We start from the raw sequence: 19,426 nt of genomic DNA, 5'->3' as shown, positions 1-19,426 counted from the left end.
TACACTTTTCGAAGAAAAAATGGCTTCAGGAGCATTGTTTGGCAGTACCGGGCGTTCCCAGAGTAAAAATCTGGTCGAATTCAGGGCCGGTAAAATGTTTATGAAGGGTAAAATGGTCCATCCTGACAAGAGGAAGGGAATGGTATACGTCTACCAGTCGGACGATGCTCTGATGCACTTCTGTTGGAAAGACCGTACGAACGGAACCGTTGAGGATGTAAGCATTTTTGATTTGTCATCGTACCGAATTTCCTCTGTCGTATATTTTTTAACTTCCTAACTTTCAAATCAACAAATTTATTATAAAGTGTAAATGCAAGAGTATCTGCAGGAATAATTGTCACGCGAATAACGCTAATGTTAGATTAAGGTAAACTAATATGAATAGAATATTTCTTTCTTTATTATGGAAATGAGATGATGGTTTGCTACCAATTAGCAGTAAGCTATATAATGGTGTTGTACCCAATTTATGGAAATAAGATGAATTTTAATTAAAATTTCTCAGCAAAACTCGAAGGTGAGAGATAAGATTTTGGAGTTTGATAAATTCCTTGTTGCGTTACATGTTTAACTTAGTCCTTTAAATTTACTTGATTTTGTATACTCCGTCTGAGTTTTTGCTTCCACCACTTTTTGCCTGATATTTCAATAATAGTAAATACCTTTGTGCTCAAACTGCGTTCATTCACTAATATGTAAAATGTCCAGATTATCTGTTTTGAAACGCCCCCTCTTATCCCAAAATTGTAAGTCTATATGGAGATTTTGCATTGCATCAGCCATTAATAAGCCCGGATAATAACGTTAAAAAATTGCGCAAGGCATCCCGAGTACTTCCGAATGGAGAAAAGATTTAAACATTTCCCATTATAAATCTCCGTAAGAGAATTGTTTTCATTCCTGTGAAATTTTATGAGTGAAAAGGGATAATTGTTCAATGAAGATATCTTTTATATATTCCCTTTTAACGATTTCAACTGTATTTCTTTCACATGAATGTGTAATTTTATTAAAAATCATCAAAAAGCGATGGAAGCAATAACTTGGGACAGACTAAAGCTGCTTTTTAAACTCATGTATTGTTTTGTTTTTCTTTTTGCAGGATTTAATCATATTTCCAGAGGACACAGAATTTAAACTTGTACCACAATGCACCACTGGGCGAGTCTATGTACTAAAGTTCAAGTCGCCTGCACGGAAATTCTTCTTCTGGATGCAGGTGAGTAAAGATCTGGTTCACTGACCAATAGAATACAAAACTAATTCACAATCTAATGCTGTTATATTTTAGCAGATTGAAAACTTAAATATGGTGTTCTGAAAGTCTCTTCAAATAAGTAATTCAGGAGCTCTTTACTTTAGAATTATTGAAATCAATGCATATTATTTCTTTCAGGAACCGAAGACTGACAAGGATGAGGAGTTCTGTAAGAAGGTCAATGACAGCCTGAACAACCCCCCAACCCCTGGTTCCAGTAGAGGAGGCGGACTAGCCTCGGGGCTCCCCTCAGAGCTCAGTGGACTGGGTAGGCAGTTTTAGACTCACTTCAAGACAGGGTTTCCATTTGTCAATTATTTTGTACAGGTTTAATGAAAACACTTGATATTTAAGAAGTATTTAACAATGAGAGATGATTGGAGAATCTGTTTTACATGAATTTTTTTTCTCCAGGTGACCAGGATTTACAGAACATCCTTGGAGGAATGAGTCAGCAACAGTTTATGCAGCTTATTGGTGAGAAACCTTCAAGGATAATATTTTCTCTCATCAACTTGATTTTGAGTTTGCTATTTGATTATTTTTACATGATTTTATTACTTATCATTAACTTGATGCGCTGTCACTGTTTGAGTACCTAGCATGTGTTTGTACCTGTAGGTGGTATCGGAATGGGAGGACCAGGTGGGGGTCTGTCTGCCCTGATGGGAGGAAGACCAAGCAGTGCCCAGTCAACTGCATCAGAACCGTAAGTATTAAATGGGGTCTGTCTACCATATCAAAAATAAAAGATATTTACTGTGTGTATACTCAGTCTACCATATCAGAAAATGATATACAAAGTTCAGTCTGTGGGTCAGAAAATTTTAGAATGAATCCATGGCTTTTCTTATCTTCAACAAAATATAAATCAATATTTTTAAAAATTTACTACATATAATATGCCATCATGTCTTTGGATGAATGTTACAATTTATGTGAACACCTCATATTTATGGAATAATGATGTGTTTTTAGGCCTATGAGAGTGCAGTCATCCCCGGGAACGAGAGGAAGTGGCGGGACATCAGAAACCTCCCAGAGACCGGTGACTGCAGCGGCCTTACCCTCCCAGACACCCACAACAACTGCATCCCAGCCCCCTGCAGCGGGGACCACTACCCCGAGGCAGGCCATCCGTCTGAGTGACCTACAGAACATCCTGTCTACCATGAATGGTCAGTAATGATTGCTCAGAATGTTCATGACTATTGTTTACTTCTTGTATCTCCCCTAAGTGCTCCAGTCAAGGGAAATTGTTTATCCTCAATAGCTGAACATAACATTTGGACTAAGGAAATGGAATTTTGTTGTCTTTTTTCCACCTAAACAGCCAATAAGTTATGTATTTGATATTTTACACAGTTTAAAGCAGATTTTTTGCTTTTAATACATTAAGTTTGATTTTAATTTCAGTTCCATCAGGACCTTCCAAAGACCGTAAGTACTACAAAATATGATCTTTATTACTGTATACTACCCAATAATGTTAAAACAATTTTCGTTGACAATGAAAAAAATTCAGGCTACCAAAAAGGGATATCAGTCCTAAAATTATAAATTGAAATTATAGTAAGTTGTAAGCAAAATTATTTCATAACTCTTCTACCTAACAAAGTGGTAGACTGACAGTCAGTATGTGCAGTTACTGATGTTGCATTGATCCCTTTTAGAGATTGACCTGGTGAGTGCTCTGAACCCTGAGTCGATGATCCCCATACTGGCCAACAAGGACGTTCAGGAGCGACTAATCAAGTTCCTGCCGGAGGGCGAGTCCCTCCCCAAAACTGAGGGAGAGCTACGTAACACTGTGCAATCCCCACAGTTTCAGCAGGTAAAGGACTAGGTGTTCTCAGACATTCTAGTGAGAAAACCTCTCTGCCTTTCAAAACACACATACTCACCTACCTGTATATTCCAGCAGATGTTAAGATAAAAATTTAAAAGCTCTGTACTTTCTCTTGAAATACAAGTATGTGTATTTCTGATATGTTGTAATAATGTTGAGATGAGCAAAAAGCAAATGTTTTATTCAGTCAAAGTTACGGTACATAAAAATGCAACAATTAACAAGGTTTACTTTAGGCAGAGATTGATGTCATATAGCAATACATGTAGTTATATTTTTCAATTTGTTGATATTAAGTAGTTTTATATCTAGTATTATGCACAAAACTTAAGCAGCCAATTGCTCACAAATCCCTTTGCAAAGATTAATTAAGAAATAACACATAACCCACAAAGATTTCTTAATTTACATGCTAATCATTTGATTCTTCTTTTCTTCACTTACCTGTTAGCCTGTGAGCTTTTGCACATGCTATGAAAACTGATGTTCATTGCCAAACTCTGAACTTTTAACGAAGATTTTCAATGTTGCTACAATTACTGGTATATGTAAATTAAGTATGTGTAGATACTGAATGCCGTGGAGACCTTACTGTTTTAATTATGTTTACAGGCACTGTCATCGTTCAGTGCTGCCTTGCAGTCTGGTCAGTTGGGCCCCCTGATGTCACAGTTTGACCTAGGAGAGGATGTAGCTAATGCTGCTGCCGAGGGAGGTCAGTCATGCTTCAGTGATCCTATTAATAAAATGTTGATCAACACCCCCCCCCCCCCCCCCTAAATGCAAAGTTTGTTTTGATAATTATGGATGTTCTTTCTTCTACAGATCTTGATGCATTTGTGAAGGCTATGCAGGAACAGCAGAAAAAGAAGGATGATAAGGGAGAGAAAAAAGAAGAAACCATGGACACTGATTGAAAATAATACCTGAAATACCCAAGTTACATTTATGTGAAATAACTATATTATGAATTCATAGCAATTGGTATATTTCAGATATTTTAAAAATGTTGGACAAAAATTAAAAAATTGTGAAATAAAACTTGGCTATCTTAATCACCTTTGTTCTGTCCTTTCTAGTGATACAAGCCTATTACGGTACATTGGGCACATTGAGAAAAAGATCATTCGTGATATGTTTCACAATATGTTTCAATTCAAAAGTTACATGTACATGTATATATGTAATTAAATAAGTCACTCTCTATATATTTTGAAAGGTACATGTAAAAACCAAAATTGTTAATATTTATGAAGCCAGAGGCGTGTTCATCAGAGCAGTTACTTAGGCCCTTGCCAAAAGTCTCTATACCTGCAAAACAAAGTTTAGCAAGCGCTCGCAAGCACTTGCCCTGTTGAACACACCTCATATATATATAATCCATGTGTAGCTTCTTGCACCCTCAACCTCTTGAACTGGTCACCAGGTACATTGTCAAATTTACATTAATCCAATGTGTGAGGAATTTGTTTGCAGATACATGTGCAAGGATAATCTTTTAAAAATCTTAACTACCTTATATTTACGTAAACTGAACAGCATAATATTACACTTTGGATATGTGCCAAAGTCAAAAGAACTGATTGACTGTGTGAAGTATCGCATGCAGAACAATGCATTTCATATACTAGATATGGTGATTAATGGACACTGGGTCATACACAAAGTCAGTATGTAAACATGGTAAAGTTTTATTATTTCATTTACTTGGAGTATGTACAGTATTAAAAATTCTACATTGTGTGATTATTATCGCATAGCCCCCTAACTCCGTCACTACCCTAACTCCGTCACTTTCGGGAAACTCCTCGCCGTTTGAAATCAAGTACGATTATGACGTCATTTTTTACATGTCAAAAATCTTAAATCAAATGTCAACAATTTGCAACGGTTAAATTTAAGAATATGTCAAAAAATAACAGAATTAAACCTTGTTCATTTTATGCACCATTAATTGTGTGAAATCAGCTAAAACTTTTTCACGGGTGCACTAAAATATCGATATTTCTGACATGCGGGCCCATTCGATCATTTACGGTGGTCAGCCATTTTTAGAGAGGTCAAGATGAAACATTTCACATGTAATACGTTTTTGATTAAGGTAATTAATACATTTTTTTCAGACCGCAATAGCCTTTATGCACTACTCTTGATGATAACGTCAAATCGCTCATGCCGATACTTTTGCCTTATACAGGGTATAGAAATATCCGGTATATCGCTATTTAAAATATGCTACATTTCTAAAAATGTAATAAATAAATAATTTAATAAGTAATATATTAATTAATGATATAAAATATTTTAAATATATAAGGACATAAATCAAACGGCATCCATAAATTCTGAAAAGGCCATTGTGATTGTTGTTACATGGACCCATTTTTTATTCTGGCGATCATTTCATTTCGATGAAATTAAATACAATTTAAATTGTATGCACCATTTTTACTTATTATAACTTGACCTAGATACAAATTGAGTTTTAACTAAATTGTTAATGTTTCTTTATTCCCTGCCATATCATAGAGCATGTGGGTGACGGAGTTAGGTTCATAAGTTATGATAGCACGTGTGATAAACGTCGTATTCAGAGGGCTTATTTGAATAAAAATAAAAATATTTTTGTTAATAATTTTATAAATTATATTGTTTCAGATTATATTTAGTGATTGCAAATGATAAAAACCACAAAAAATAATTTACAGAGAAACGCGGGAGGTTTTCTGCTTATGGTGACGGAGTTTGGGTACTCGGGGATAATCTTGTTCTTTTATCTACAAATTAATAATGAATTATATATTAAATTTAAAATATTTCAAATAATTTACCTAAAAAATTTCTACTTTCTCAAATAATTTTCCCGTTGTAAATTGCTTTATGCATCGTGCAGAATAATTTTGTGTAATGCGAACAGTTTACGTACAAGTTATTCAAAGAACTCTCCAGTCAAAGGAAATAAAAATGACAATCTGAACTAAAGGAAATTCAGATTGGAGTTGACACTTGACTGACTTGTCAAAACATTGATAATTTGATTAAATAAGTAGGTTATAGCTAACTTATTGTAATTAGTTTTGGAAGATAAAGATTAATACAACACTCTGGCTCTGTGGTAAGTACTGCGTTACCCCGAATTACAAAATTTTTATTGACTGGTACTTGAAAGTTCCCTGTACAAGATTTTGTTATAGACACTTCACTTTTTCTCTCTCCAAAGTTAAAAGCTCAATAATTGAAAAAAAATAAATCAAAGTTTCATATTTAATAGACTATTTCAATACGCCACTAATTAATGAAGGTACAAGAATTTTAAAAAAAAGACATTGTTTTTGGATTTAATGCTGAAATTTGTTGTGTTTTACAATTTGAAATAAACATGTTAAAATGTTATCTTTAAAGGTGTGATGTGCTGAATTCCAATGTCATTGGTATGTCTTTAATTGTAAATGTAGTTAAATGTATTTAATAGAATGATTCTTCAGTATATAATTATTTCTTTGCTAGTTTAAATCATAAATTTTATGATAAAAAATGCACGGACGTTGAACTATAAATGTTTACGTATTATTATATATTATCATATATAACCAATATGAAGAGAAAAATATATTTTCAGTCAAAAATTTACGCATAATTTGCTCTAGCAATGCAAATAGAGGTTTGATGTTCACATCTTTAAGCTACAAAAGTAGAGATATCGTAAATTGCTTCTCTTGTAGAACTGTGCATCTTGTACGAAATCTCAGACACTTGATTCAGGTGGAAATGTGCCCTATTATAAACCAATGAAAGTGGTAAGTTTTATACTAAAGCATCAAAGCTAGTTGCTAGACTTCATATCAAACCACTTTTTTCTAGAAATCAAAAGATTTCATTCTTCACTAAATCAAATTTAATCAAATAGGAAGAAGGAATCTAATTACAGTACGTGTACTAAATTATTAAAGTGACAGAGAAATAATTCATCATATAGTTGCATCATATCTAACTTTCCATTATTTTTTTTTCGTGCCGCACAACTTCTCTCTTGTGTACACAATTTTGTATATATTCCAAGTGTATGTTAGTTGGGTTTCACATGTGTTGGGGGATTAAGTACCGAAAGCTATATTTATTAATTTATATATTAATGTTAATCAACATCGATCAGGTAAAATTAAAATTTTGGATATGAATCATTTGCTTGTATATATCTCATTTTATTATTGTTGTTTTCAGATAAATCTACTAATATAATTAGCAATAAAATCCTTACAGGGTGAATATGCATAAGGTAATGTACGGATAACCCTGCAGCGCATGCCATACTGTACTAGTTCTTCTGTAAACGTCTCAACCTTCAAACTTTCACTTGTTAAAACTAGCATCTGTCATTCTTAGTTCATTCGTTGTACAGCACAATTAATTGATAAGTTTGCTTTCCATTGTTTTTTTTTTCTTTTTTTTTAATTCTGTAATTTTTTTAGTTTTCAACAATTTCTGTTTGTCACCAGTTATGGTGTTGTTTGATTATTATATATTCTTGTCTCAGAATGTTATGGAATTAGTGGACATATATAATTATATCATGTATAATTTACATATATGCAAGGTATGTTGTGTTGTATATGTTTTGGGGGATTCAGTTTTAAATACATGTGTATTAAATTAGCATGTTGATGTCATGTAAATTTTCATTGTTGTCATTTATTGAAATTTGTTTCAAGTCAGTGTTGTGAGTATGTTTCTTAAAAAATAAATTAATCATGGATATTTTTTTCCAAAGTTTCTTCTTGAGGAAAACAAACAAAATCATTCTTTACATCAGCTTAATTTAATTTATGATTTTGGATTCAAATCTTTCCATCCACACTCTCCCCTTTTTCCTCATGCTTTATAAAGTTTACACATTTTTTACATTCTTGAAAGTGCATATTTCAATTAGATTCAGGTTAAAACACAGGGGCATCGTATCCGCTCGTATATATATGTCATAGAGTGTAGAGTGGATATGATGCCCCTGTGGTTAAAACTAAAACATTTACAAACATAAGCAAACACAAAACATTTGTATATATCCTTCACTGGAACAATATTGTATTTAAAAAGATACTGAACATGGACAAAAAAATCTTTGAGGGTAATTAAAAAAAAAGGGTGACAAGTAATTTAAAGTTGTATCTCTTAGGTTAAACTTTGTCAGGTCAAAGTCATGAATGAGTACTGTGATTTGCAAAAGTATCTAGTAGATGTGGATGTATGCACATGTAAATAAACAGTTGTTGGGATTTAAAATGAAATCACTTTAAAATATTGAATAACTTAAGATAATGAATAGATGTTGAAAATATCAGAGGTTGTACATATAGATCAATGAAGCATCTATATCAGTATGTTTTCATTCACTCAGTGTAAGACTGATCGTTGGATACAAATGACAATCATGTCTATGAGTAAAGTTGTTATCACCAGTGGGGTTGGGATCTGATGTGCAAGACTGTATTGAAATTTGGTATTTCTCTGACTTGATAAATATCTTAAAGAATATTAAAAACGAAGAATAAATCTAGATTTGTTGGACAGTGACTGATGGAGACAGAAGTTGGTTTGTGCTGATTATCTGGTTTTTGATTTAGCCTGTATTGGTAGATGACTGTAATAACGCTGATCTTGGGGTCCATTATGCTTTGTGTGTTGATTGGTTCCGTGTGGTGGTAGTAGGTATTTATAAGTAACACCTTCAAAAACATGTAATTTGTAATTCTAAGTGTAGTTACTAAGCTGAGTTTGTTTTTAAAAAAAAAATTTAATTTAATGCGTTGTTGTAGCTCATTATTTTATTTTTGTAGCAAGATTTTCGTCAAATATCATTGAGCAGCACTTCATAGTTCATAGCAAGAACATTGTCACTCATTATCTCTTTGGATATTCTATGTTAGGTATCTTATAATGAATTATTTTCATATTTATCATCATTATATCAGTACATGATGTAGATGTTTGCCTACAAACCATCAAATTTATACATGTACTGAAATTGCAAAATAAGGAACACCATTGCTCTGGGAATATGTTGCCTATTTTGATTCAGGGGATGCAGAAATGAAAAGTTTTTAGAATTGTTCACCAGTGATTGTTTGTATAATGTATAGGCCTCGAAGTCCGGCTCCCAGAGCTTTGGCAGTCAGGAGAGCAACAATGGACGATTTGGTGACATTGTGTTGCAGCCAGACACCACCAAGTATAAACTTCATGCCGTCATAGGTTTGTATACTGTAGATTCCTAATTATACATAACAAATTAATATCCCCGTAAATTCATGAGAAATACATCTCACAGATTTTAAAATCTCACTTTTATTTTTCGGACACATGTAAATGAAGCAAAACTATGATGAAAATTTGGGGTTTGCAGTTTTATATTCTCGCAATTTGATGCAAAACGGTTGAATCACGGAATTAAGTACTTGCATAGAATAAGGAATTTACAGTACCAAATGATCTGAAACTTCTTGTACACAATCTTCCAATGCTTCTCTCCATTTCCATCTGGAACACCTCAGGCCTTTCTATGAAAGGCCTAGGTGTTCTGGATGTCTCCGCCCCCTATCCATGTAAAGCAATTTTCCCAAAAAAAAGTCCCAAACTTTTAGGATATAATCACAAGGTTATGATTATATAACTACACACTTGTAATTAGTAATTACCTAAACCATGACATTTTGAGGTAATATAATTCTGTTCATTACCTTATTTTTATTGAGTTGGAATTCAGATGAGCATCTATGATTTTTTTCATGTGTTAATCCTTTACTTCTGAAAGCTAGAAAATGATTGTTGTTGTGTTTTCCTTATTTTACAACAGGTAAAGGATCCTTTGAAAATGTTACTGTTCACCTAGCCCAACATATCCCTAGTGGACAGAAAATAGCAATAAAATGTATTGATATTGAAAACAGCCCTGTGGAATTCAACATTTTTCAGGTGAAAATGACCTATTTGATAATTTATATACCTTATATGCAGTAATTTTTGTGGTGCTCTATAAGATACTATTGAAATCACAAAAAATAACTGATGCAAATAAAAAAAAATGACATTTTCCCTATTTTTGTCAGTTTTTGACATGCGGAAAAAAACTTGGATGTACTGTATTTTTATGTAACCTATTTGGATCTAATTGGTCAAATAATGTTTGATATACTATCTCCCAGATACCTTAGATGTTGAAGTATTAGCTCCTAAGCACATCTAATTCTGTCATGTACAAAATGGCTTCTTCTTTCTGCTCTCAGGATGAAGTGATTCTATGCAGACAGATGTGTCATGAAAACATCGTCAAGTATCTGTGTACGTTCGTCCATAACAATGAGCTGTGGAGCGTGATGCCTCTCCTCGGATATGGTAAGTGAGAAGCCAAACTGTCTTACATGTTTTCACTTGATTTATATGAATAAGTGTACTGTATACAGGGAAATATTCACCTCCATTTTATTTTTGCCCCTTTTGTTCTTGTTGTCAGCGGGCAAATTTAAGACTGGGTGAATTCCAATGTTTTGTATTATCTTTCCTTAAATACAACTATGTCTGGGTGAATTCAAGATGGAGCGAATCCGCATTCATGTGAAGAAAGGCAAAAATAACATGGGGCGAAAATAACCCTGGTTACAGTATTCATCTTTCAAGGAAGAAAATGTAACAAGAATATCTGTAGATAACCTCTAAACCACATGATATTACAGTGGCTTTTTTTCTTTATAACAGGGTCAGCTCGAGATGTTTTACACGCCTATTTTAAGACTGGTCTGCCAGAGACAGCAATAGCCTACATCCTGCGGGATGTACTGAATGCGCTCGAATATCTCCATCACCGAGGAATCATACACAGGTGACACTTACTACCTCAAAACTATCTAGATCTGATTACTTTTAAATACTAAATAACACACATGGACCCATTTGATAGCATCTAGGAACAAAGACTCTGTATTGAGCCATGGATCTGATTTAAGAAACTATTATATTTAGTTTCAAATTACTTTTTGAAGCCCTGACCATCTGTTTCAGACATATCCCTGATTTTTGGCAAATGAAATTTTAAATGCTTGTAGGAGCGTGAGGGCAAGCCATATTTTGATTGGTGGCAATGGCAGTGTGTGTTTATCAGGCCTACGCAAAGTCTACCACATGTTCCATCATGGCAGGAAGTGGAACCAGGTTCATAACTACCCCGAGGCCTGTAGTGCCGACTTGCAGTGGCTCAGTCCAGAAATCCTTGAGCAGGTAAAAACATCTCAATCACACACACTAAATAGAATCCATGAATTTATTAATTCATATACATGTACTGTAGATTTATCATTTTTCATTGAACACTGGTAATTTTCTTTCATGGATTTTGTTATTGAGTTGATGTATAACACTATGTGCTCAATAAAGTGAGAAGTATGACCAATTTTACGAGTAAGGCCACTGTTGACCAATTCATGAATCCTCAAAACAGTATGCAGTACATTTATTCTATTAATGCACAAAAACTACATTTATTGACTTTTTTATAATATTATTCTATTTTTGTTTTAGAGTTTGTCTGGATGTGATACAAAACAACATTAATTTATTTAACTGTTTTTAATACATGTATTACTCTTTTTTTGTTTTAGAATTTGTCAGGATATGACACAAAACTACATTATTCTGTTTTTAACATTATTTTATTTTTGTTTTAGAATTTGTCAGGATATGACACAAAATCAGACATATACAGCCTCGGAATCACAAGTTGGGAGCTGGCCAATGGCTATCCTCCGTTTGAGGACATGCCAGTGACTCAGGTTTGTAACATGTTTGAGATACATCACCCTTTAAAATAATTGTACTATATTTAGGATGTATATATATATATGCTGTATATTTGAATAGATGCTGCTTGAGAAAGTGAATGGTACTAAGCCAATGCTGCTGGACTGTACAACCATCTCAGACCTCACTGGAGAGGAGCATGGTATGTCATTAAAATCATGGCCTCCATCAAGTCTAAGGCTTCACACATAACACTGTATATCCAGTAATTTTCGCAATGATCTAATTTTTGCTTCATTTGCGATCTCTTTCAAATCGCAAAATACTGAATATTCAGAAATTATATTGTGTATTACATGTATTTTCTATAAGAAACTCATAAAATCACAAAAATTAAAATTGCTACATATTTTCCCCATTTTTCCACGAAAAAAAGGAAATATTGTAATTAAATAGTGCAGTGAGCTATTTTTACTTACTCAATAGAAATTCACACTGGCCTTTGATGAAATAATTTTGTTACTACCGGTAGTACTTTATTGAATAGATACATGTATCAATTAGTGCCGCCTTTATTGATTCTAAAGTTGGGAGTGGCTGTTAAATTATTCCTTGTCTTGCTTTTTACATTTACAGCTCAACACAATGCGGAGCTGGAGAATGGCGGAATTGATATTGTTGCCTTAGCAAAGGCTCGTAAATTCTCCTCCCATTTCCATAGCTTGATTGACAGGTGTTTAGAGAAGAATCCAAAGTGCAGGTATGAATCAGGAAATCTACCTGATGTGTGCTATTTCATGGTAAATGTAGGCCATGTTACTGTGTAAGATTAAAATTTAATTCAGATACACGTACAACATTTGAGTTCTCCATGGTTTTGATTTATTTGTATGGTTAATGTGTTTGAATATTCATTACGGTGTCTTCTATTCTTGAAATTTTGGAGGAGTCAACACACACACACACAAGATCTTTCTATCAGTAACTTATGAACTGTTTTCATTTATAACTGAGTTTTATAAATAACCATCATACTGATATACAAAATGTCTAATTGGGGTCTTGTTCACAAAAACTTCCATCAAGAGGGGCAGCTACAAAAATTTACTTTGTACATTTTCATTAGTATATCTAAATTTTCTTCAGACCATCAGCGGAGGGCTTGTTATCAGACCCAATGTTTAAACACCTGAAGAAGAGGTCCTCAGAGGCACTGCCAAATCTCCTACAGCCACTGACGCCAATAAACCTGGCTAACCTAGCCAATGTTTCTGACGGTAAGTACAGTAAGACAAGAGGGTATCATAATTTCTCTTACATTGATTCCAATAAACCTGGCTAACCTAGCCAATGTTTCTGACGGTAAGTACAGTAAGACGAGAGGGCATCATAATTTCTCTTACATTGATTCCAATAAACCTGGCTTACCTAGCCAATGTTTCTGATGGTAGGTGCAGTAAGATGAGAGGGCATCATAATTTCTCTTACATTGATTCCAATAAACCTGGCTAACCTATCCAATGTCTCTGACGGTAAGTACAGTAAGACGAGAGGGTATCATAATTTCTCTTACATCGATTCCAATAAACCTGGCTAACCTAGCCAATGTTTCTGACGGTAAGTACAGTAAGACGAGAGGGCATCATAATTTCTCTTACATTGATTCCAATAAACCTGGCTATCCTAGCCAATGTTTCTTATGGTAGGTGCAGTAAGATGAGAGGGCATCATAATTTCTCTTACATTGATTCCAATAAACCTGGCTAACCTATCCAATGTTTCTGACGGTAAGTACAGTAAGAAGAGAGGGCATCATAATTTCTCTTACATCGATTCCAATAAACCTGGCTAACCTTGCCAATGTTTCTGACTGTAAGTACAGTAAGAAGAGGGGTGTCATAATTTCTCTTACATTGATTCCAATAAACCTGGCTAATCTAGCCAATGTATTTTATGGTATGTTGGCTTCTTTGGCCATGTTTCTTATGGTTAGTACGATAAAAGTTAAGGGTTTTGTATTGACCGAATACATGTATTTTACCATTTCTGACTTCAATAAAATAGGATAACTCTATCATTAGTTTAAAAGTACATGTACTGTAAACAGTTGAGATACCCTTGTCATCCGTGGTATGCATCATATACTTGTATTTACCTTTACAGTTTGTTCACATTTCAGTGAATGAAATTTAAAAAGTGAAAAGAAAGCTCTAAAATTCCTGTAATAATTCACTGTATTCTGCCATCTTTTGTAGATAAAGCAGTAGATTCTGTGATAAACTCGATGGAGCAGATGAATGTGACAGAGGAATGGAGTTTCTGAAGGCCACATGAACCTATACATCTGTGTTGTGTGTCTGTGTGTGTTTGTGTGTACATGTGTACGTGTTGTGTAGATGTGAGAGGGAGAGGTTTTATTTTTCATACGCTGCAGATGTTGCATGGGTTACATAAATTTGATACTGGGTTCTGTATACAAAAAAAAACACAAAAAAAAAACAACACACACACACACACACTTTTTCTGTATCAGCAAAAATACAAAATGTTTAACAATTCTCCATAATGTATGTCATTTTATTATTATTAAAGGCTTGTTATCAAAATGCTATTATTATCAAATTCAATAGCAAAATACTCTTCCTAATGGAATTATTGTGTAGATAAACCATGTGACTCTCATCACGTGATCTTCACGTGACCATCACCATCCTCCCATTACTTGTCTCATCATTCGTCTGATGCCTTCCTCCTGGAATCCTTTGTTAGTAGCTGAAATCAAAATTAAAGTTAAGTACACACATATTAAATATTTCAAGTTCAATGCATTTACATTTCTATCAATTATAGAAAATGAAAAACATTATACTACATTAGGAAACGTACCAAACATGGCGCCTGTGTATCCATACCCATCCCAACAACCGTAGGGGTTGAGGGGGATGGGAACGACCTGGGGGTACAGGATGATGACGTCATTCAGCTCCCCCACCTCGTTATATCCCCCGTGTCTGACGTAGTCCTCATTTATGTAATGTCTGATAACCATAGAACAAGCCGCCATACATTACACATTTCAATCGTACTAGAACTTAATTAAACAGCAATACAAATTAACAAAGCTACTACCCACGTGCACAAAACAATAAAAAGCAAAAACACTGCCTACCAAACAAAAAACACCCACCAACCACAAAACTAAAATACTAATCAAAAGAACCCCTACACATTTTCTATCGTAATTAGAAAATGAAACCTCTAATATCCGATTACTATACGCATTCAAAATAAGCTAAGGGTTATCGCAGATATAGCGTAATAAAGAGCTTGCGCATGCCTGGGAATAATGAGGCGGTCTATTAAAGATGCTCTCGTTCTCAATCTGAGCGGAATTTTATCCTGGTATTAACTAAATCTGGTATATGAACCTCACCTGCCCATTTTACATCCGTGCAGGGCCACGTGGAGTTTGCATTCTAAAATTGAAAAAAAAAACCAGACGTAGAATTCAAAATTGTGACATTCTGATTGCTACTTGCTAGACCAATAGTTTAATAAAAGTTTTTAACACCGAATTACAAATCTGTCAGTTTCTAGAAGGGGTGTGTGTGTGTTTTGACTATTAATTAATTGTTAAGAGTACTAGGAATATCCGAGTACACATGCACTGACTGTGTGATTTGTCCCGACATCTAGATGGTATGTAGATATACCCGGTGGTGTCAAAACTATAGGTCAGGGGTGGTGCCGTGAAAAACTCCGCCTGGTTAAACTTCCGCAACTACATGTACAAAGATGTCAAGTTTAAGGACTGCTTCGAAAGTCAAAAATTGTTTGCCCTCAAGTCTGCCTGCTCCAACCAATATTAAAGTCAAGAGTATTGTGACCAAGAAACATTATAAACACAGAGAATGATCGCGGTCACAGAATTTTGAATCTGAAGACGACTTAGAGTACAAAGAAACACAAAGAATCCATATTACTAGTGTACAAAATATTTTACAACTTATTGTACTTGGGTTGTGGGGCTGTTCACCACTTAATTACCTCGCCAGATAACGCCGTATTGCTGGATGGTCTCTGAAAAACAAATTTTTTTGTGACAAAGAGGATTTTAAAAATGTTTTAAACTAATAAACGTGATGAAGAGTAAAGGGTTGCTTTATAAAGTCATGCATACCACTAAATGTCCCCCATAAATGAAGTTGAGGATTTCGAACGCACCATTATAGCCACAGTTGTTGAGATAGTTTGTGTCTGAGAGTACTGTACAGGAACCACCGAAATTTTCCGTCGGCTGCAGAAAATGTAAATATAGCTGAGCAGAAAATATTTCAGATAAAGTGAATTTTATGATAATTCTCCATGTGTTAATTTGACTCCATACTAGCATTACCATCTAAGGTAAGCACAGACACGTGACGTTGTCACGTTATTTCCTAATGCAATACACATTAAAAACAACCAAAAACTTAGTATTATCATCAGCGCTCTTGTTGTTTAACCGTGTAGCCCAGTCAGTTAAATTAAAATATGTGAGTCTGACGGAGATTTTACATTGTTTACCTTTGAAATAATTTTATATGAGCAAACATTTAAGCCACATCAATAGAATTCCTTGTTCGTCGGACCCGCGCGCTCGTATCTAAATAAAACTATACTAATAATATTAAAATATCCCGCATCCAGGAAATTCTGCGCTGCATGTTTTCTGTTCTATTTCCGCTCTATTTTGCATTGTAAATAGTCTTAATTTATAAATCAGAAACAAGATGAAGAAATATATAAAAAAAAATACTTTTATTATTTAATTGCTCGCTCGCTCGACGAACAAGAAAGTACGTTGGTGTGTCCTTAACAATTTTGACATATTTGACAATTCTGATAATGTGGAATCCCATTCCACACCTACTCGCTCTGGTGTTGCGGAAGTTTTTCTTACGTTTGCGTCATAACTTGGTGGGTTTTTTTTCGATAAACATATCCGATTACTGTATAACAACATCATGAATGGCGATATATACCATACAGTGTTCTGTCTGCAGGTTGAAAACCTTTTTGATATTGTGGCTGTCGTGGATGAAGTGCTCATAAAAACGAGCGATGTTTGGACCGTTGTCTACAAAACAGGGTGTACAACCATTCCATTAAAATTCATTTAGATGTAGTCCCAATCATTCACTTTTAATACAAAGCTATATTGTACATGATGGAGCCATATGCCTAAGCTTGAAAAACACCACACTTTAATTAATAAATAATCTTTTCCTGCAAAATTACAATTTTCAAACTAAATTATTGAGTTTCTGGTTTCAAGTATATCGACCATTCCCTTACTTTTATTTCTTGGCGGGAAACTGTTTTGTACCATTTACATCAATAAAATGTAGCCCTTTTCTCAAAAAACCTTACGATTCCAAGTCAGGTTTAAAGTTAAACACCTCTTATATAAAATGCACAGCAGATATGGAGGCGTCATGTCTCAAAATATGCGTCAAAATTCTCACTCACCCGGATGTACCACGGAGTCTTGTTGTCCGCTGAAGATGAACACTTTGTCGTGACGCATGTGGTAGGTGGCGTCCACGTTCCCAAAGAATGCCCCCGTGGTAACTAGGGCCGTGAATGTGGCAACCGACTCCAGGGACGGGACCTTCATACACGTGGACAGTCCCGCCAGACTACCCCCCGAGCAGGCGAAGGGCACTTTATCAATGACGTCATAGAGTTTGGTTCAAACCCCCAAAACCATAAACTGAGAACTTATCGACTTACTACCGTCATATTGTAAATTTTGAATTAACTGGGTGGTTATAAAAATAAATTTACAGTTATCATATCGTTAATTATATATTTACACCCACCCAGTTATCAATAAATTACAATATGAGAGTATACTATGCCAAAGTTTAGATATCGCAACTTTTGTATACAAAATGCGAAGATTGATAAATTCTCTGTCTATGGTCTTGGAGGATGATTTTGAGAATCTGATCTGAGCACTCTTTTTTTAATGTTGATGATGAAACGGCGGTGTGTTTGTAGACAAAAAAAAATACAGAATAATTTATGTTGTGATGTGTTTCAAGTAATCTGCATAACGAAGTTTATATATAAAGCTGATGTCCTTGAAATCGAATAAATATAGGTCATTTAAGTTTTCAAACCGACCTCCTGCCACTAATCCGACGCCCATGATTTTGCTGGAGTAGATGACGTGTAGTTGTGACGCCATGATGGCCCCTGATGACACACCGGAGACTGATAACCCGGATCTGTCAACATTGTAGGTCTCTGTGGAGACAAAAACACCGAATGACATCAGCAATGGACAATGTCGGATTTTAAAAAGAGCTCTTTATAAATATACAAGGAGCTACAAAATTAGAAATTTCATAAATGAAATTTTAGTCTAAGAGAATCATATCTTAATTTTTAAAGTCAATCCGATAAGTATCCATAATTTGTTGAGCATCAAGCCTGCGAAGACTGAATATACAGCGTTTAATTGATTGGGTTTTTTTTTTTTTTGGCGAGATGTATGGCATTTTGAAGTACCATTTTATTAAAGATGCACATTTGTGTACGTACATTAGGTTCATAAAGTATTTCAACTTACCGAGAGGGGGGTCTGTCGCCAGTCCCCAAGTTATGACCGAGAGGACGACATATCCCGTGATGCCCCATTTACCAGACATTATGAATGGTCACATACCAATAGTAGTGAACGCCAAACCAATAAGGACAGATAAGGACATAAGTACATGTATACTAGTGGTATAAATAGGCAGAAATACAATAGGAATACCTGCTGTTCCAATATAGATAGATGTAGATTATATCCTATAATCCTATATGTATCTATTTAGGGTTTTCCGGTATCCCATTGTATCCTCAGGGGATGGCCACGTATCAAAGACTAATAAGTTTACGTCCCCTGTTAACTATATATAGAATATACCCAATTGTCTTTGAAAACCATTACGCCCATAAAAAAATTAACAAAGAAGGCAGCTGTTCGTTGGAGGCAACAGTTCGTTTTTTGTTGTTGTTTTTATTTCCTCTCATAAAATTCAATCTGAACCCGAGTTACAACGTTTCAAGCCACGGTCCGGAGTCCGCATAACTCCTTCCAAGATGGGAGAGGATTGTATTCAAATTGGCTGTGGTTTGCGATGTTGTCCGGTAATAGAAATAGGGTAATCGAAAAAATTGCTTAATTCCCAAATATATATATATATATATATATATATATATATATATATATATATATATATATACTGTATATGCCTTCAAATCTTTATTTAAAATATATTTTTTTTACTGCTTGACTTATTACAATCCAAATTTTCTTTTACATGTATATATTGATAAAGAACATATTTCGTCTACTCGATATACTTCAGCATAATAGTAATATGAAATAAAATATTTTGTCTTTTAAATTTTTGGCATTTGTTATTTAGCATTGTAGCGGATCTTAATAATTTATCATTTGACCAATGCGTTTAAAAGACTTATTTGTGAATATG

The 19,426-nt window shown here is 34.4% G+C and overlaps 3 protein-coding genes across 5 annotated transcripts; 2 read left to right on the top strand and 1 right to left on the bottom strand.

Moving 5' to 3' along the window:
- The first annotated feature begins 4 nt into the window (after positions 1 to 4).
- Positions 5 to 4,165, top strand: LOC105326861 (proteasomal ubiquitin receptor ADRM1-B). Its single transcript, XM_011427084.4, has 10 exons — positions 5 to 217; positions 1,106 to 1,222; positions 1,400 to 1,529; positions 1,676 to 1,738; positions 1,883 to 1,970; positions 2,240 to 2,439; positions 2,678 to 2,701; positions 2,935 to 3,095; positions 3,723 to 3,825; positions 3,936 to 4,165. Exons 1-10 carry the CDS (start codon positions 20 to 22, stop codon positions 4,025 to 4,027), a joined length of 1,176 nt encoding a protein of 391 aa, XP_011425386.2. The 5' UTR covers positions 5 to 19; the 3' UTR covers positions 4,028 to 4,165.
- A 1,902-nt stretch (positions 4,166 to 6,067) lies between these two features.
- LOC105321664 (STE20-related kinase adapter protein alpha) lies at positions 6,068 to 14,933 on the top strand. Of its 3 annotated transcripts, none has more exons than XM_034452710.2 (14): positions 6,068 to 6,225; positions 6,513 to 6,541; positions 6,833 to 6,907; positions 7,371 to 7,386; positions 9,245 to 9,356; positions 9,958 to 10,076; positions 10,388 to 10,496; positions 10,857 to 10,980; positions 11,204 to 11,375; positions 11,822 to 11,926; positions 12,015 to 12,096; positions 12,531 to 12,654; positions 13,041 to 13,171; positions 14,150 to 14,933. In XM_034452710.2, the coding sequence occupies exons 4-14, from the start codon at positions 7,378 to 7,380 to the stop codon at positions 14,215 to 14,217; spliced, it is 1,155 nt and encodes a 384-aa protein (XP_034308601.2). In that variant the 5' UTR covers positions 6,068 to 6,225; positions 6,513 to 6,541; positions 6,833 to 6,907; positions 7,371 to 7,377; the 3' UTR covers positions 14,218 to 14,933. The 3 variants fall into 3 exon arrangements, with proteins under 3 accessions (XP_034308601.2, XP_034308592.2, XP_034308587.2); XM_034452701.2 differs by having other exon boundaries at positions 7,332 to 7,386; XM_034452696.2 differs by lacking the exon at positions 7,371 to 7,386.
- LOC105321645 (poly(3-hydroxybutyrate) depolymerase) lies at positions 14,497 to 18,765 on the bottom strand. The gene is made up of 10 exons (XM_011420016.4): positions 18,514 to 18,765; positions 18,066 to 18,188; positions 17,406 to 17,600; positions 16,919 to 17,013; positions 16,075 to 16,191; positions 15,942 to 15,974; positions 15,567 to 15,675; positions 15,328 to 15,370; positions 14,781 to 14,932; positions 14,497 to 14,666 (listed from the first exon to the last, which is right to left on the bottom strand). Exons 1-10 carry the CDS (start codon positions 18,590 to 18,592, stop codon positions 14,599 to 14,601), a joined length of 1,014 nt encoding a protein of 337 aa, XP_011418318.3. The 5' UTR covers positions 18,593 to 18,765; the 3' UTR covers positions 14,497 to 14,598.
- Between the last annotated feature and the right edge of the window lie 661 nt (positions 18,766 to 19,426).

Source organism: Magallana gigas, chromosome 5 (genome assembly GCF_963853765.1).
Source record: "Magallana gigas chromosome 5, xbMagGiga1.1, whole genome shotgun sequence".
Taxonomy (NCBI): Eukaryota; Metazoa; Mollusca; class Bivalvia; order Ostreida; family Ostreidae; genus Magallana; species Magallana gigas.
Note: the sequence above shows the minus strand (reverse complement) of the source record. Positions and strands in the feature narration are given on the sequence as shown.

Excerpts from the sequence above, each read along its gene's own strand:
- LOC105321664 (XM_034452696.2), top strand. Across the intron at positions 12,097-12,530 it reads CCTCACTGGAGAGGAGCATG|CTCAACACAATGCGGAGCTG; the intron begins GTATGTCATTAA and ends TTACATTTACAG. Across the intron at positions 12,655-13,040 it reads GAGAAGAATCCAAAGTGCAG|ACCATCAGCGGAGGGCTTGT; the intron begins GTATGAATCAGG and ends AATTTTCTTCAG.
- LOC105321645 (XM_011420016.4), bottom strand. The coding sequence starts at position 18,592 with ATGTCTGGTAAATGGGGCATCACGGGATATGTCGTCCTCTCGGTCATA. Across the intron at positions 15,975-16,074 it reads TTTATGGGGGACATTTAGTG|AGACCATCCAGCAATACGGC; the intron begins GTATGCATGACT and ends TTTGTTTTTCAG. Across the intron at positions 15,371-15,566 it reads ATGTCGGGACAAATCACACA|AATGCAAACTCCACGTGGCC; the intron begins GTCAGTGCATGT and ends TTTCAATTTTAG.
- LOC105326861 (XM_011427084.4), top strand. The coding sequence starts at position 20 with ATGGCTTCAGGAGCATTGTTTGGCAGTACCGGGCGTTCCCAGAGTAAA. Across the intron at positions 2,702-2,934 it reads ATCAGGACCTTCCAAAGACC|AGATTGACCTGGTGAGTGCT; the intron begins GTAAGTACTACA and ends GATCCCTTTTAG. Across the intron at positions 3,096-3,722 it reads AATCCCCACAGTTTCAGCAG|GCACTGTCATCGTTCAGTGC; the intron begins GTAAAGGACTAG and ends TTATGTTTACAG.